Raw genomic sequence first — 19,421 nt, forward strand, 5'->3', positions numbered from 1 at the left:
TTTTAATTTGAGAATCATTCCATTTTAAAAATTATATAAATTATGTGTATAATTATAATGCCCAGATAGACAAATACTTAAGTATCCATTTATATGAGATATAATTCTTATGCATAAAAATAGGTAAAAGAAACCTGATTCCTGCCTTCAAAAGGTATACTAGGAAGTTTGGAAGAAGGGGAAACATATGCTAAGAATAGTTAAGGTACAGTGGAGTGGGCGTTAACATAGCAGCTAAGAGTGAAGACTCCTACTGGTTATGCTCAATGCCCCTTCTGCTATTTTCTAGCTAGGCGAACTTGGTAAGTCACTTAATCTCCTAGTTAAATACCGTTCATTTAATTTGTAGTTAGATAGTATTTTTTATTGTTAATATAATAATAGTAATGGTGTTAGTAATTATGAATGTCCTATTTTATTCTCGTCACACAAATATGGTATCCTTACTATTCTAATCCCCTTTGGAAAACGAAGATTTGAAGCTGGATCAATCAAATTCAGTTTAGAAAACTGAGACACAGAGTAATTAAATGGATCGTTTTGGTTTATACGGCAATCACGTTGTAGATCTGGCTCCAGAATTTACACTCTTAACCACTGTGCTACACTGTCTCTCAGCTAGAGTTGTGTGCTGAAACTAAGGTTGTCAGGGGCAAAACAGTGCCCAAGCTGACAAATAGTGCACAAGTGGTGACGGACGATTCTTGGAATTTACTCTTCCTTGGTACCTATAGTTTTCAATATATCTGTGCGTACCACACATCAGTTGGCTTTTCGAGATTTGTATGATTTAGGTTGGATAATTGCTCCGAAGTAGGAATGTACATTTTCTATTCTTAAGAGAGAATGGGAACAGTGTGTAACTATAGAGATGTGCATTAGGTTGCAGTGGGGATGAAGTTTGATGGGTCGGAGTAAGTCAGATTTCGTAGATTAGCAATAGTCAATCAGATATATTTGACATTTATCGGAAGAACAAATGGGCCAGCTTGGAAATTTCCAAGGATGAAATTAGATGTCATGTTATTGGGGAGGAGAAAGTGGAGAGAGGAAAAAACAAAAACAAAGGGATATAATTTATTTTTTGTAAATAGATTTTAACATATAGGCATACTTGTACTTAACCACATTTAAAACAATTAAATGCTAAATAATACATATATATCAGAAATTTTATAAATTATGTCAGTGTAATCTAATGTAGTAATTCAAAGAAATGTGCACTAGCTAAGAATTTATGCATGCATTGTAAGAGAAGAGGAGAATCAGGCTTTATCTGACTAATTTTTTCCCTATGCACACCCTCAATTTACAAAGCTCCTATTTACTTCAAAGGGGCGAGGAGGGGAATGCAAACCAGGCCTATCATGTTTGTGATCATACGATTGTTTTGCAGGTGGCATCCATGTGTTTCTCCAAAACTCATCTTTTCTATTTGCACACTGGGAAGGAGAGCAGAGTGCTCTTTCATCTTCATATTTTTCTAGTTTCTTGAAACTATCAATTACAAAGGAGGGCTGTACAAATCTTCTTTGTGTGTTTAAGTGCTAATATAAGCTGCTGAATATATCAGCTGGCTACAGTGTTTGATGCACCTTACACCTGGAGTTACAGCAGACACTTTGGCAGAACTCAGTGTTCTAAAGAATTAGATTATAATTCAGAGAATAAAATAAAAGAGAAATGTAAAAAAAGAAATCCTTCCTACATACAAGTTTTCTATATTGTGTTGTGCTGGTAAACAACAATGCTGTTTGTTGTCATTGTCTTTTATCCTCTTTGATCACCAAGTTGTAGAAAAATGATTATCCCTGTAATTAATCTGTGATCTATAGCAAAGATTATAATATCCGTTCATTCAAATGGGCATAGTGCTAATATCTAAGAGTCTCAAATGGTTACCTTTTTTTTTTTTTTTTTTTTTTGAGACAGAGTCTTGCTCTGTTGCCTGGGCTAGAGTGCAGTGGCGTCAGCCTAGCTCACAGCAACCTCAAACTCCTGGGCTCAAGTGATCCTCCTGCCTCAGCCTCCTGAGTAGCTGAGACCATAGGTGCACACCACCACCATGCCTGGCTAATTTTTTCTATTTTTAGTAGAGCGGAGTCTCGTTCTTGTTCAGGCTGGTGTCGAACTCCTAACCTCAAGTGATCCTCCCACCTCGGCCTCCCAAAGTTGCTAGGATTACAGGCGTGATCCACTGTGGCAGGCCCAAATGGTTACATTTTGTCTCAAATGGTGACATTTAAATAGGTACCTTAGGTTGACAAAGCAGTAAATATAAGTTTGACAGTTAAAAAAGGCATTTAAATATTAGAATACTTGAGTGTTTGAATATACCACCTCATTTAGACATAGATTTCCAACTTACTAAAGAATAATCACATCTTAAATTTTTTTTTAACATTTTTTAACATTTGGCAATTTTCCTTCTGGTCTATTTAAAATTTAAAAAACCCACAGTAACTGATACTTATTTAAGTGAAATTTATGTGAAAATAAAATCAAATGCAGAACTTATTTCCCATTTAGTGCCCCTGTATAATATGAATAACATAAAGACTTGCATTGTGCAAGGATTAGTATAACTTGATACATATTTTGATGTTACGACAAAATACTCTGCCCAAGATAGAAGTAAAAAGATTTGTAATGTTCAAATATTATTGCTTCCATGCTGCGATTTTCTATTTCCAATAACACCTGTGCACCACTGGTACCTGGTTATGCTCCACACTTTATGCTTAATGTGGTAATCTGATTTCCTCTTATTTGCAGTTAACAAGTCAAAGTAAAAAATATACATTGGAATGTTGCCATGACACTATTGCTATGGAGTCAGATTTAGTAACAGGTGAGATATCTTGGTTTCTATCAGACAGGGCTTGGTTCCTGAAGGATCAGAATGATCTTATCATATGGAGTTTTTTCCTGTAATGTAGCCTCAAGGATGCACTAGTAGAATAGTGTAGTAGGGAGACTCTAGAGCCCATTAAAAAAAAAATAAATAAAACAGAAATCCTTTGAACTAGCAGCTGGGAAGTTACATCAACTACTCTATGAAGTGTAATAAAAATTTAAGGATAATTGTCTACATATTTAAGAAGCCCTTCTGGAGTACTATAAATAGGGTGTAAATTAAGAACATTTCATAGGTTACAAGTGTATATAATTAATAAATAGTTGTATAATACTTGATTTTATATTTTCAGCTGTTGCAACATTTATGATATGATATGATATGATATGAAATCATATCAACTAAGTCAAATATGATTGTAACTTTTATAAATATGTCTTAGTATAAATTGCCTGCAGCATATTGAAATCAGATTTAACAAATTGTATATCTAGATTAGAGTACTTCTCAATAACTGCTCATTCTTAAGACTCTGAAGGTGGACAAGTGTAATCTCTGTAACTCTTTATGAAATACTGTAATGTGACTTGGTTTATTTGTGATTGGTAACTCCCACTGAATTCCAATTAAAAATAGGAGATATGTTCTTTTAGGGAAAAAAAATGAGTATGTTAAGAAACCATAAAAATTACTTAGGAAATGCTAATATAATTCTAAAATTCTTCATTCCAATAATAGTTTTCTTGGGATTATGTCCTTTAGAGAAATGTGATCTGTTTATTTACTGACTTGTACACATGCTTTCTACAATACCTGCAAAGTCAAGTCTAGATATCTTACATGGTATCTCTTCACTGTTTATTTCATGACCATGGTTAAGTTTATCCAAGGCTTTCTTGCTTGATTTCTTTAATCAGAATATGGCTTATTTTGCTTCTTTTTTTTATTGGGAAAGGCTGGGTTTGTGTCACTAGAAACCTTATAATTCATTATTCAGATATCACTCTTGTGCTGTAAATGTTTTTAAGTTAATATTTATTGTTAAGAAATGACAAAAGGGCTTGATTAGTTAAAAAAACGTGCCCCCCACAATTACAGTATTTATTTTTGTATTTTGTATCTCATACATCTCCCTTTTCCTTTGGGGGAATTCTTAATCTGATAGAGTTAAATGAAAATTTTTCTAGATAGGTGAAATACTTTGGGTGGAAGCTTTTCTTTAAGAGAGGTGATTCCTCATGGAAACTCCTCTAATATACATTGAATTATATATTGCAAGGAATTTTTAAAGGACATCCTCCACATTTTTGGGGAGTAGAAGATTATAAAATTTTGTGTCAAATTAGTAGTTGGTTTAAATAAAATGTGTTTGCGGGACTTACCTCAGCTAGTATTAACAGCTGTAACAATTGAGGCCAGGTGACAGACAATTTCTTTTTAAGAAGGTGTTTATTGTCAGGAAAATTGCAAAGTTTCCTTTGTAATTGGTCTATCTTTGTTATTTTGGCAGCTTGTAAAGTTTTATTGGCATTTACTGAAAGGTACTTTTTTTGGTCTTAGCCAGCTGGCTTTCTTTTTTTGGGCAAACTTTCCTAGCTCTGGTATTCAGAACATATATTCAGCTTTGATTGTCTACTGATGGGCTTTTTTTTTTTTTTTTGAACAAGGACCCAAGTGACTAGAAATGTCTTAATTGATCCCAATCATGTCTTCAGTAGGGTGACATCAGAATGCTGCAGGTGTACTTCAAGCATTTGAGGGTTGCTTCCTACTTAAACAGCATATCATTTTGGTGCTAAAGTGGTCAGTTTAAGACCATGCAGATTACAGGCTCTTCTCACATACTGACTGGAAGAAAACTCTGTGAAATTATAAATCAAAAGTGAAGATTCAATAACTTAAAAGCAAATAGAATTTTTCAAGCAGTAAAGTTTCATCATATGGAAATTGAAAGATCCTTTCCAGGGGGTGGATATTAAAAACAGGTAATGCACAAACATTTGAAGAAATGGAATAATAATGGAATTTTTCTAGACTCACAAGTATGGTGTGTAGATTTAGAGTTTTAGTTGTCTTGGCAGTAGTCTTCTTCACTCTATAGGCCATGTACCATGTCTCTTACCTCTGGGCTTATTTAAAGAATTGTTTAGATCATGCTAATGCATGTGAGATGAATTCTAAATTTGAAATTATACTGCTGTGGTCTTGAAGGCCACAGTAATACATTCATTTAAGCAAGTATTTGCATCACTAATTACTTATTTCATTGCTTTTAAAATACTGCTGGAGAAAATGATTTGGTTATATTTTATTTCATAACATATTTATTTGACTACTTGTTCCTAGTGAGTAAAACTTACACATCTCAGAAACTCCTTTTTAGTAATTATTATTCCAAAGTGATGACATGCATATTAGTATTTAGTAGTCTTCTGTGGCAATGTAATATTATCTTAATTTTGTTTCGTATATTACTATGGCCCATAGTTAAAGTAATTAATGTAAAATTTTAGGTGGGAGCTTCTGTGTTTGTGATTTAATAAAAAAAAAGGAAAATTAAAGATCACATTTATCGTTTTACTTTTTAAAAAGATATCTTTAGATGCTACTGTCTGCATCAACTATTGTCTGTTTGTATGATCTGCTTTCTTTTTTGTAGCACTGGATTTCAGAGAATATATTTACCACTTTTTTCTTAACTGTTAGAGATTTATACAGATTATCTATAGAGGGTAGCACTTTGGGATTTGTTCTGGAGTGCTGGAGGAGGCCTGAGATGCAGGGTAGAAGGAAGTATCCCTTTTACGTGTCCTTGGGGGAGGAACCTGTCTTCATGGTCACTCAGTGGCCAGGACAAGAGCACCTTTGGTGTCTGGACATTCTGCGTCAGCCCATCTGCCGTAACATTCCTCAGAACTTCATACTGGCCTGAGAAACACCAGGAAGTATTGGGATCTTCCAGGCCCTACTCTGCTAGGAACAACAAATACTGCCCAGTCTTTTCCAAATACGTGTTGCCCATTCTTTGAAAGAAATTGCAGAATTAGTAGGCAGAGAAGTAATCTTTATTTTTAGAGCTTTGCAGGGCTTCAGGAGGATTCATATTAAAGCAGAGGGGGGCAATTTCTGTAGAAGAGGTGTTTTCCATATTCATAGAGGTCATAAATAGGTGATTTATTAAGTATAGCAATTTTTCAGAGGCGTGGATTTGGATGGGCATCTTGATTCGGGAACTTCATTTCAATTTATTAGATCTGTTTCTCAAATAGCTGCAGCTTGTTCAGATTTTATTCCTGCCAGTTGGATATGAAGTACTGTATGTTTGGGCTCACTGTACAGCATTTGTTTCCAAAAAAATGGTGTCGTGCTGCTTTCCATCTACTGGACCAGTAGGGGTAGGAAGATCTGATTTGAAGCCAACGCAAAATGCAAAACTGATTAGATTTGGATTGTTCAGACATCAGGCCTTCCTTTCCCTGTTCTTATCCTTTTCCAGATGGAAGAACCAGTTTCCTCCCAGGGCACTTTCTCCTGGCAATTAGACTGTGAAGATGAGGATCATTTAGTACCGCTATTGCTGAAGTACCATTATATTAAGTTTGAGCTTTAAAATTTAGGGGAATGAATCAACACATTCTGCATTTGGTCTCTTTATTTTTCAATTAATGATGCTTGCGATGCTTTTAAAATTAGGAATATAACTTTGCCTTTTGATCCTGCTTTTTCTTTTATTTATATAAGAACACCTTCCTTTCCCACATCAACTGCAAAATAGGTGGTCTGTGTCATCAAATTTTAAAGCATCAGGTTTTTAAAATGTTAACCATTTTGCATGTACCGCTTTCTAATGTGCATTAGGTGCCCTCCCTTTTTAAGCATAGTATTCAGACCCAATTTTGCTTTTTCATGATGATTAAGGATCATCATTATGAATTTAGTTACTACCCTTTGCTAAAATGCAGTGATGCTCTCAGTTATTACTGAGGCATGTAGCATTCTTTGCCCTTATTTCTAAATGCCCTGAGAATGTTATGCCCTCAGAATTCTTGGATCAGATCTTTTCCATTTTTCTCCTCTCTCTTACATCAGTAAGCGGGTACTTACACCCAGGCATTGCATTTTAGAGCTATAAAAAAAAAGACTACTTGGTCTCATGCCTTTATTTGGTAGATTAGGAACAGAAACCCAGAGAGGTTGCACCATTTGCACCTGGTCACACAGCTAATAGAGATTACGTGACTCCTAATCCAGTGCTCATTTTTACCAGGCCACACTTTTCTTTTTCCTTCTTTCGGGATACATTGCCCTAATAGTTCCTTCTCCATGTTTAGTTTTTTTGCTGTTAGTGTGTAGTTTGACTGATACAAAGAGAAACTGGAAACAGATGGAATAGAAAAAGTAGTGAAGTAACAACTGAAGGCCAGAAGCTCTGTTTCTACTGTAAGTTACTTTGTCTTCCATCTAAGGAAGTGGTCGGAATAATAATAGTAACAATAAGCATTTACTGAGCACTTACCACGTGTCAGGTATTATTCTAAGTCCTCCTATGTGTCACCTCATTGAATTCTTACACACATCCCTGAGGAAGGTCTGTGATAATCTCTGTATTACAGAGGGAGAAACTGAGTAACATAGAAGTTACCTAGCTCACCAGAGGTCTTTCAGTTAGTAAGTGGCAAAACCAAGATTCAGTCTCCATGTTCTTAACCATTCTGCTCTTCTGTGTCTGGGGGATCTGTGTGTTCTCTTCCAGTTGCAATGCCTGGTGGCTCTGTGTTTGAACAGTAACATCAGCAGCTAACTTTATTAAGGACTCACTAGACACTTTACACATATACACATAGTGTCTCATTTAGCCCAACCAGCAACAACATGAGGCAAGTGCCATTATCACCCTGTTTTAGACATGAGAACACCAGAGCACAGAGAGGTTAAGTGTGGCTTGCCCAGTCTTACAGCTAGTAAGTGGCAGTGGCAAGATTTGGAACCAGGCATATTTAAGTGCCTGCTAACTTTGCCACCATGCCTTGTTGCCTGAGAACGAGTACTTGCATAGCTAACCCATGAGTGTAACGTGAGTTTTATATTCATTTTTGCCAATTAGAGGTGATGCCTGTGTGGAGTGTACATACACATTCACATCCACACGTGGACACACAGTCACTGATGATTTCTTAGCTATGTGCTAGATAAGGGGCGGGATACTCCTGTGCCAAGCAGATAAGGGAGTCAAGTGAATTTAGTGCAAATGATATGGGGAGTGGAGTGATGGGGACAATGGGGACAGTGGCAGATAGGAAGACACAGGTCAGGGCCAAAGGAGCAGGTGATGCAGGCTCAGCCAATTGCTGACTGATTTTCTGAGCTGGAAAGTGGGCCCAGTGTTGCTGGATTTTGTGGTTTTTCTAGAGATGCCAGAACTTTGGGTTTTTGAGCCAGAAAAAGATTTTGAAGCTGATTTTTTAATGCTCACAGCTAATTGAAATTATTTGAAACTACTCCGTGAACCAAACAGAAATGCTGGCAACCTCTGATTTAGATCATTAGGACTGGGGAAAAAGTGACCTTCGGAGGAGTGGGAGTTGGCCACGTCTTGGTAACCTTGTTGTTCGACGAGAGGAAAGAGACCCAAACCTGGAATACTTATCCATTCTAATCTCTCAATTACGATGTTAAAATGGTGTTCTGCAGTGTAAATAAACTTGAATTTTTAAGTCTCCTTTTGCCTCATGAGGCCGCAGCATCCATCAGAAGGCTCCACTCTGTAGACCGCGAGGAATCCTGGCTTTTGATTTTAGCTCTGTCTTCAGCACTGTTTTCCAGGTCTGTAGACACCTCATACTACATGGGGGTGTGAAGTCCACGGTCACCTCCCGGACTTTTTCAAACTATGCCCCGTCTTTTATTCAGGTACAGCCCTAGAAAGCCTTTTAGGAATCCCTGCAATGGGGTGTCCAGTTGCTGTCACTTGTAGGAGTTTGGTGTCCCCCCCACCAACCTCTGAAAAAAGTCTCTTCTGACATTCTCTCCCGAGAAATGAGTTTCTTTTCTGAGACTCGGTACTGGTTTTTAGTCTTTTCTGGAAGTTCCCTGAAAGTGCTAAGAATCTACTTCAGGGAGCAGGTAGGAACATATCGATGACTTTGCCTTCCACCATAATAGTAGCTCCCCTTTAATCTGTTTTGCCCACTGGCCTTCCACTGCTGATTCCTTCAGTACAAAGATTTCTAAGCTAGAATAAACACTGGGATCAGTCCTAAAAACATGATCAAATCTAATGTCCATTTCAATTAAAACATCCTGAGGTTCATAGCAAAGGGCAAGAGTCTACCTTACTTTGCCTTTGTCGTTGCTACTAAATGACATCTTACATGTTGCCAGAATAACTCCCAGGGGCAAACTAGGTGTGGGATCTCTATAGACTGATACTACTCCTTTAAAAACTTTGTGGTGTCTTTTTATTTTTTTTTAATAGCTGCTTTACTAAAAGAATATTATTTAAGAAAAATAAATAAATACCAGCTTGCTATGCTATGGTCTAAATTCCTGTCTCGGAACTATTATAGGTGAATGTTATTTTCAGATGCTTACAAATAATGGAAAATCATGAAAACTCGAATCAGGGTCCCTGTCCTTAAATGTGTTTCAGTTTGCATTTTGATAGCAGTTTAGAAATGTTATCACTTGTTTTGTCACAGACATAATTCACATCTTTCTTCGGGCACTGTAAACAAGAGAAATGGTTTAATGGCCCCATAAAGGCACTCTGCTGATGGCTGAGATTAGGCCCGTTAGTAATGGATGTTGGTGTGTGTGTGTGTGAGTGGTGTGTGTACACAGTGGGGATGGGGAGGGCTTGGAAGAGGTAAATGTACTGGAAAAGAATCTTTGAGTGGCTCAGATGCAGCTGAAGTACCCTCTGCTTTTCTGTATCTTGGAAGATGGATTTACAAAGCATGTGACACTATTGCCTTTATTTGTATACAAGCCTTCCCCTTTGCTTCTGGTATTTAACTGTGCACTAATTGAGGTCATTGCCATCCATTTATCACCTGAAATTGAACTGATATTAACTTAAAGTGAATGCTTTTCATCTACTGAGTGTATTCCTAACTACATATATTTGTATAAAAGGCTGCATGCATTTTTCATGCCATGCCTGTATCTGGTCTTAAATAATCTACTTTATGTACACCACTTACTTTTTTTTCCCCTCCTTTTAACAGTGATTTTTTTTTTTTTTAAATTGCTGCTATAGCCAAGTGAAAAATTTTCTACAAGCACTTTGGTGTCCAAAGAATGATTTGTTTTCACTTTCTCAGTTATATTTTTTAGATAGGTGTAAAAAATTCACCATGTTATACATCACCCTGGTCTAAGTAAATGCCTTGAAATTCCTCAAAACACATAAATTTGTAGTTTTTTAGAGTCTCAATTTTGTCTTTTTTTAATTAACTAGTTTGTGTTTATCCTTTTAAAATTGGCTACAGAAGGTAGTGCAATTTTGGGTTTGAGACTCAGAAGAAACAAAGAGTTAAAAGATTAAAATTAAGTGTCCTTTGTGACTAGTTTAGCTGTCCCCTGTCACTAGCAAGTGTCACTGTTCCATTCAGGCACTTTCATGTTTTCTTTCTCCTTGTTTCATTGTAGACTATATTGTGGAACAGGCATCTGCAAACTTTTCTCTGTGAAAGGTTGGATGGTAAATATCTCGGGTCTTGCGGGTCTGATGGTCTGTGGCACTACTCAGTTTGGCCACTATAGCTCACAGTAGCCCTAGACTGTACCTAAATGAATGGGTTGGAGAATGTTCTTCATTTACAAAAACAGGTGGTAGGCTGGATTTGGCCCATGAGCTGTAATTTGCCAACCCCTGTTCTAGAGCAACACGCAGAAGATTATTCTAAACAGAATTTTTGAACAGACCAGAAATCTCAACATCAAAGTAAGGAGACTCTCGTCAAGACTCTGTATTCCTAGCTAGGTTTCCTCCAAAACTACAGATTTGATTCAAAGACGTGATTTTGTTTAGAGAAGAATTAAAAATGTGATGTGTTTATCTTCCCAGGGTAATTGTTTTGTACTACCAGAAATTGCTACTTGATTTCACTCTTATGATAAGGGTTGGGAGGAAAGCAGAGTGAAAGGTCAGAGCCAAGACAACCTGTCACTGTATTTACGTTCACTGTCCACATGGAGAAGGAGACCTTTCCATCACTTGTGACATTTTGGTTATCAGCGTGTAGAGGAAGCTTTAGATGTTGGATAGCAACGTTTTTCCTTCAGTGGAATATGAGTGGTGTGAATTTTTAAATGCTTTTGGTCACAGTAATAAATTGAAAGAAGGCAGAATGCCTAAAAGCAAGCAAGCACGAATGCTCTGAGAAGAGTTTTCGCTTAGATGTGAGTGCTAAGAATATATTACTAAGGTCATATATTCAAATATATATGCTACACACACATGAATTAATCACAGTTAAAAACTACTTGCCAATATCTTTATTAGGGAATTAAAAAAAAACTAAATAGAGCTCTTTGTGGACTTCTGTGAACCTTGATGGTAAGGACTATGTATCTTCATTCCATAGCTCCGTATTCCCTCCCCCTCTCAGGACCTGGCATAGTATCTGGGGTATAAGAGATGAATTAATTACTGAAGGAATGAATGGATAAAGAAATATCTCATAGTGTTGTAGTGGTGCTCATGCATGAAGGAAATCAGAAGTGTATGTCTGTAAATAAATTTGAATTATATGCTCAGGGGTTCAAGAGTGACAACCAAAAGTTCAGGGCTCTAATTCTTAACCTGTTATAATTTAATGTTAGGTCTTTAGTTAGACATGACCCTTAGCTTCTTTATGCCACTAAAAATTTTGTAAAATGGGAATGATAATATATTTTCTTGTCCTGAATGATGAGAATCAAATAGAATATGTAATGACTCTTTGAAAACTGTAAAGTGTTGTGTAAATTTGAAGATGTTTTTTAAAAAAAGCATTGTAGTTAGTGTTTTCTGTTAGGATTCCAAACTCACCCAGAGTTTGTTAAATTGGCATCTAAAGTTAAACATTTTATCATTTTTAAATTAACGAGATATCATCATCTTCTCTGTAGAAATAGAAACAAAAACATATGATTCATAGATTTCATTGTTCATTCTCTGGGCTAACATTATCCAGTCAGTTAATAATAATCATGATCTGTTTTTAATTTAAGGATACAAATAATGCTCCAATGTCATGATTGGGAAATTACTATGAGAAAATTTTAAATTCATTATCTCCATCTATAGTTCAGCTATTCAAATGTGACTCTATATTCTGTATCTACCCTTAACCAAAGGCATGGTTGTATATAAGCATTGTTGCTCTTGGAAAGCTAAGGGCATTTCTGTGCTCTAGAATGATGGTGACAAGATTGTGTCCCCTTTCTAAAATGTAGGTGGCAAAAAATGGAAACAAGATGATGTGCCATAGTTCATAGTTCTAAAATGAAAACAGTTAATAATGTAACAAACAATTCATGATGAATACCGTAACCTCAAGTAAACTTTTGAATTAAGAAGTGGTTAAGTTTATTTTGTAAGTGCATTTTTTGAAGTCCTGGTATTTTGGTATTTTGGAGCTCTTAAATTTAACCATTAGAAGAATTCAGTCATCATTAGTCAGCCTTAAGATGTGGTTTTAAAGGTCAAGCTTCCATCCAAGAAAAAATGCAAGACACATCTCTTGAGTGTGCTTTCTGCCTTTCCTCCCCCAAATCTGATTGTCTGGAGGAGTTGTGGATCATAAAGGTTTCCATGGAAAATATGTTTGAGCAATGCCTGAGGAAGACTGCAGATTTTATAGATAAATTATCTGAATGGTCTGAAGTCAGGGATAGGGATATAATATCATTTTAAGCTATCATTTCTTTGCAAATGAAATGAAGGAGTTAACTCACTTGATTTGATACACTTGAAGAAGGAAAGATTCACTTTAATTAAAACTACAAACAATGCAGATGCCTGTAGTTCTCTGTTCCAGACCCAGCAAGGACTGTACTGTAAGTGAAATGAAATGTACCTAGCAGCCTCGGCAGCAGGCTGGAGCCATGTTCAGCGAAAGTAATTTAATTAGTGTTGATCATGACTCCAGATGATGGTGATTTGATAAGGAATAATTTAGTACTTAACAGCCTTTTACATGCACCAACTCCATGTGGGAAGGTAAAGCAAATTGCACAAAATGAATGTGCTGCTTTCGCTTGTGCCTGTGCCAATGAACTGGAAAACCGCCTGTTAGTAGACTCAGACTCTCAGCCCTGTGATGAAATACCCAACATGTTTTCAACTGAGCCCTCTCTGATGGGAGTCTCGATGCTACTCTTATTTAAGAATAAATAAAAGAAGTCATTTTTTTTCATATAGAGTCTCTAGGAAGCAAGAAAGTTAAATGAGGAAAATAATGTAGCCTGTGGTTCTTGTGCAAAAAGTTGAAGATCTTTAGGTTGGCTTTCTCTCTTTTTGCTCACATGCAGCAAAAAAAAAAAAAAAGTCTTTGCCAACTTGGATTCAGTGGATTACTTATTTGGCTTATGATTAGAAAAAAAATCAGTTTCAAAGGCTCATAACGATTAAGAGGCCAACACATATTGAACATGTTACAGAGAGACTAGGGGAGCTCCAAACTGCTAAAGTTGGGGAACTAGTAAGAATGCTTGAGTGTAGGAATCTAAGGAAAAAGAAGACATTTTTAGATTTTTTTAAAAGTGTTTTCAAATGCTGGACCTATTTGAATGCAGGAACCACTGCAACCAGATGTTGTCAAGCATCACAATGGATTCAAAATCTGCCCAAGTATGAGAATCACCTAGAAATTTTTATGTGATACTGAATCCTCATACATCCCAGCCTTAGTGAATCAGAAGTTCTGCGAGTGGTAATTTAGTTTGCTAGGGCTGCCATAACAAGGTACCACAAACTGGGTGGCTTAAAAAGCAAAGACATGTTGTCTCATAATTCTGGAGGCTAGAAGTCCAAGATGAAGGTGTCAGCAGGGTTCTGAGGGCAGTGGGAGAGACTCTGTTCCTTGTCTCTCACCAGGCTTCTACCTATAATAGGTAGTTTCCTATTATAGTAATCGTCAACATTGCTTGGCTTGTAGAAGCCTTACCCTTATCTCTGATTTCATCTTCATGTGACAGTCTCCCTGTGTGCCTGTCTCTATATTCAAATTTCCCCTTTTTATAAGAACACCGGTCGTATTAGATTAGTGCCAACCTTAATAACCTCATCTAAATTTTCTAAATAAGGTCAGTTACTGAGCTACTGGTACAGGAACTTCAACATATGAATTTTGAGAGGACACAATTCAACCTGTAACAAATAGGGTCTGGGAATCCATGTTTTTTCAAAAGCTCCCTGGGTAATTTAATGGTGGGCCAGGTTTGGGGATCTTGTGTGTAGGGGTCAGCTTGCCTCTGATAGCACTCTGAAAATCCTTATGTCCTGAGATAAACTGAATTTTATGTCCCCCAAAATTCAGATATTGAAACCTAATCCCCAATATGATATTTGGTGATGGGACCTTTGGGAAGTGATTAGGTCATGAGGGTGAAGCTCTCATGAAAAGGATTAGTGCCTATACTTCACTCATATTAAAGAGACCCCAGAGAGCTTGCTTGCACCTTCTGCCATGTGGGGTTACAGGGAGAACATGGCCATCTGTGAACCAGGAGATAGGTCCTCATGAGACACCAAATCTGCTGGCATCCTTTATGTGAATTTCCCATCTTCTAGAACCAAGGAATAAATTTCTGTTGTTTATAAGCCACCCTAGTCTATGGTATTTTTGTTATAGCAGGTTGGGACGTGCTTTTTCTTCTAAGGTCACTTCAGGAAGCTCATAGAACCAATCTGAAAACAGTCAAGCTCCAAACAATACAGCCATTAAGATGGGTCTTGCCTTTTGCTTCTAGGTTAATGCTAGTGGACATTTTGATAGGAGGCTACTGTTACACTAGCGACCAATCCTGATGGTGCTCCAGACTTGTCATTCCTCCCATACCCCACTTTCCCTACCCATCTGTGATAATTTCTCCTGTGAAGTTGAAGTACATTCTCAGATGTCTGTGCTACACTAGGAAGCCAGACATGTTCAAATATCTTAATTTGTGTAGCTTTCATTGATGCCCCTCAAATTTTCTTCACCTTTTTATTGGTATATACATTCATTATAATGCAAAAATTTTAAGTGTGTGGCTTGATGAATTTTACATATATATATCTCCACATAACCACGACCCAGAACAGATATAAAATATTTCCAGCACTGTAGAAGGTCACTAGTGCCTTTCCCCAGTAAATTACACTCCCATCTACCAACAGAAGGAGATTTTTTCACTCTTAATTAATTTTGTCTGTTCTCAAAATTCATGCACTGCATACTTCTTGTGCTTGGCTTCTTTTACTCAACTTCACACCTATGAGATCATCTATGTTTTTGCACGTATTAGTAGGTAATTGGCACTTGTTATTCCTGCATAGTATTCACTCCCTTATGTGCATATACCATGGTTTATTTATCCATTCTTCCACTGATGAATAGTTGAGTTTTTCCAGTTTTTTCTGTCATGAATAAAGCTTCTTCAAACATTCTCACACATTTTGGTGAACATGTGAACATCATTTTCTTGAATATATATACCTAAAGGTGTAAATAATAGGTCATAGGCTAGACTTATGTTACTTTGGTAGATGTTGCCAAAAAGTTTTCCAAAGTGATTATAATGATTCATATTTTCAACAACATGTATAAAAGTTCCCATTGCTTTATGTCTTCACCAAAACTTAATGGATCTATAGTGATAATTTCACATGGTTTTATTTGCAAATTCCTGATGAGTAAAGATCTTGAATACCTTTTCATATATTTTTATTGTCATTGTTGTTCGTTTGTTTTGCCATTTGTTATTTGCATATTGTCTTTTATGAACTGCCTGCCTGTCCAAGTCTTTTGCCCATTTTTAAATGGGTCATTTGTCTTGTCTTACTGATTTGTAGCAATTCCTATTATGTTATATATGAGTTCTTTTTCAAAATCTTCTGTTACAAACATCTTATTGTAGCTTGTGGCTTACTTTGCACTCTTTTAATGGTGTCTTTTGAAAAAGAGAAGTTCTTAATTTAAAAGAAGCCTAATTTGTTGATTTCTTTCTTTTATGGTTAGCGCTTTTGGTATCCTGTTCATAAATCTTTTCCTACTTCATGGTCCCCAGGAGTTAAAATATAGTAATATTAAACATAATAGTCTCTCATATGCCTGACCTTTTGATAAGTATAAACTTTGCTTCACGATGCCTATTTATTAGGTACAGAGGTCTTACCAATTTTTATTCATATAAATTCAATCAGATCTCTCAGGTATAATATCACTTGTTAGTTTAAATTGAACACCTTGTATGTTGCTACTGCTTTTCTTTAAGAAAATGTAAAACCGAATACTTAATCGAAAGTGCTAAAACTTGGGTAAATACATTTTGCTATGTATTTTCATATATGTAACAAATAGTTAAAAACTATTTGTTTAAAAAAAAAACAACATGTGCATGGTTAATGTATTACAATGGTTGTGTCATTCAGTATGTGTTACTATAAAATGTAGTATACACACACATACAGAGCACACAAATATACACAGGAAGACAATTTTCTTATAGAATACTGCTTTAAATCCTTTCTGGGTTTGTTTTTTTTTTTTTTTTTTTTTTCCTATTTTAAAAGCTTTTAATCCTGGAAATTTAGAACATAGATAAATGTAAAGAGAACAATATAATAAACCCCCACCTACCCACCAATCACCTTTTACTATTTCTCAACATTTTTCTAATTTGATTCATACTTTCCCACATGCATAATTTTTTTCTAGAGTATTTCAAAGAAAATTCCAGATATCTTATGATTTTGTCTGAAAATACTTTGTGAATCTCTAACATTAAACCTTTTATTGTACCATTACCATTATTATATCCAAGAAAATTAACAATGATTTCTTAAACTATCTAATACCAAGTTTGTATTCAGATATCTTGTTTATTGCATAGTAGTCTTCTTATAGTTGGTTTGTGAAAATCAGAATCCAAATAATTTCTCATATTCAATTCTTGAGATTTTTAAGGCTTTCTATCAGAAGTTAGTAAATTATAAGCTTCTGATTTAGTGAAGTTAATGCACATGAGCATCCCTGATGTATGGAGATACATATAATTTCTCTTTTGTTTCTGTTTCTTTTCTCTCAACTGTAAATAGGCATATTAAGCATGTACATGTACACATGCATACACACATCACATTAAGAAACTAGTTTGAAACAGAACACCCAATGTAATTACTTTATTATTTTTTAAGTTTTTCTTAGGTCACTAATCTAAGTAAAATTTGCATATTTGGCAAGTTTGTTTTCTAGGGTGTTTCAGATGGCTCTTGAGTGCCTTTGAACACTTCTATCAAAATTAGGGCCATATAGAAACAAATAGTATTTGTTTTTCTGAAGCTTAGGAGTTCATATCAAATTTTATATTAAAAATTATATGACATTCAAGCTAATATGAGTTTATAATACTTTAAAAGCATAATCAAGATTGAATGACATCATAAACCACAAAGTTTTTCTTGTCATATCTTCTTTTATATAATGCAAACTTCACATATTATACTTTAATTCCAGTTTTTGTGTAAGTTTAGAATAAAGCTCCAGAACGGGTGTCTTTTTTATGTTTATGCCTGATTAGTCATATTTGTGGATATTGTACATAAAAACAAAATTCATTCTTATGCCTGTTTTTACTTTTTTGACACCAATTTCCCATTTATACTGAAACTGATTATTCCAATAGGATCTCTAACATGTATTTTTTAGTTTCATGTAGAGGAATAAAAAATATATAAGATGTTACTTATTTATTAGTTTTAAATCCATGTCTATGACTAGACATATTTCTAGTCTTCATATTTTATGATATAACCTTTGTGTTATATTAAGCATAAATTAATAGAAGCATAACCATACAATAAGTCACAGAAAATAAGTAAAAAAATTTGATATGGAATAATTCTTTTATGGTGGATTACATGTGACAAACAACTTTCACATATTTCTCACATTCATCTTCCCAGTTCTGGTAAGTAGGTAGGCAGGTACTTTATTCTCTATATTATCTTATTCTATTTACTTATTTATTTTTTTTGAGACAGGATCTCACTCTGTCACCCAACCTAGAGTGCAGTGGCATCATCATAGTTCACTGCAATCTCAAACTCCTGGGCTTAAATGATCCTCCTGCCTCAGCCTCCTGTGTAGGTGGGACTACAGGTGCATACCACCATGCCCAGCTAATTTCTTAAATTTATTGTAGAGATGCGGTCTTGCTATGTTGCTCAAATTGGTCTCGAACTCTTGGGCTCAAGGGATCCTCCTGCCTTGGCCTCCCAAAGTGCTAGGATTACAGGAATGAGCCACCACGCCTGGCCTGATCTCTATATTATATACGAGCACAGGCCTCAAAGATGTTGAGTTTTTTGCTCAAAGTATTGTCATTTACCTCCAGACCTGCACCTGGATTTTATTTATCACAGTGAAATTGTTATTCCATTAAACCTTTATGATTTTCCTTTCAGTAATCTAAAAATTATATTCTGGTCTTCAGTTTTGATTCTTGGCTAATCAGTTTTATTTTTCTGCTTTCGTCATTGGAAGTCTTTCTGAAATGTTTTCCAAACTTACTTTCTTGAACTGAGCTTTTAGCATTGTTAATATCAGCTGAGCAAATGACAAATGATTCACTTTAAGTAATGAGAGAAAATTCAAGCATGTATTTTATTATACAATAAAAGTAGAAATGGAGTATACAAAGAATCGCCAGAATCTTTTCTGCCATTGAAATGCATCAAATGTGGTTTTTCTTACATATGAAAGTTAATACGAAATGTTAGTGACATTTTAAACAAGAGGAGTAAAACAAATTAATATGCTTAATTCCTAACTGTGCTTAATTTTTGTGGGCATTTTTGTTTTGTTTTCTAGTGGCTTTTCATGGCCTACCACTGAAAATCAAGAAAGAACCCCACAGTCCATGTTCAGAACTTGGCTCTGCCTGCAGTCAAGAACAGCCCTTTAAATTCAGCTATGGAGAAAAGTGCCTGTACAATGTCAGGTAAAGCAACCAGGTGTATGTATGTAAAATGGTGGTTCTCATTGAAACAAAAAATCCAGAATAATATAAAATCTCAAGTCATATTGTGTGAATTACATTTTTATTATGTAACAAGCTAATTAGGTAATGCATTTAGCAGAACTCTAAAGAACCATTTACCATCCAATCACACACTCTTAGATTCATTTCAAAGCAATAATTTTCATCCAAATCGTTAGTTGCTTTTCTACTGTAGTAGTGATGCGTCTTGGGCTTGAAAAAGGGGTCTTATTTGGCACAAGCAGCTTTTGAAAGTTCCCATTAGAATGAATGCATTATGCACTTTAGATAGAGAGATTGTAGGAAAAAAAAAAATGAAACATTTGGCAGGTCT

General features: G+C 35.6%; 1 protein-coding gene across 5 annotated transcripts in view; it reads left to right on the forward strand.

Annotated features, from left to right (window-relative positions):
• Positions 1-19,421, forward strand: part of ETV1 (ETS variant transcription factor 1) — an 88,194-nt gene that overhangs the window by 27,338 nt on the left and 41,435 nt on the right. For all 5 annotated transcript variants that reach the window (XM_069461355.1, XM_069461354.1, XM_069461356.1 and 2 more), the window contains one exon: positions 18,919-19,048. In XM_069461355.1, the coding sequence (XP_069317456.1) occupies positions 18,919-19,048 (130 nt within the window). The remainder of the gene's footprint in view (positions 1-18,918; positions 19,049-19,421) is intronic.

Source organism: Eulemur rufifrons, chromosome 29 (genome assembly GCF_041146395.1).
Source record: "Eulemur rufifrons isolate Redbay chromosome 29, OSU_ERuf_1, whole genome shotgun sequence".
Lineage (NCBI taxonomy): Eukaryota > Metazoa > Chordata > Mammalia > Primates > Lemuridae > Eulemur > Eulemur rufifrons.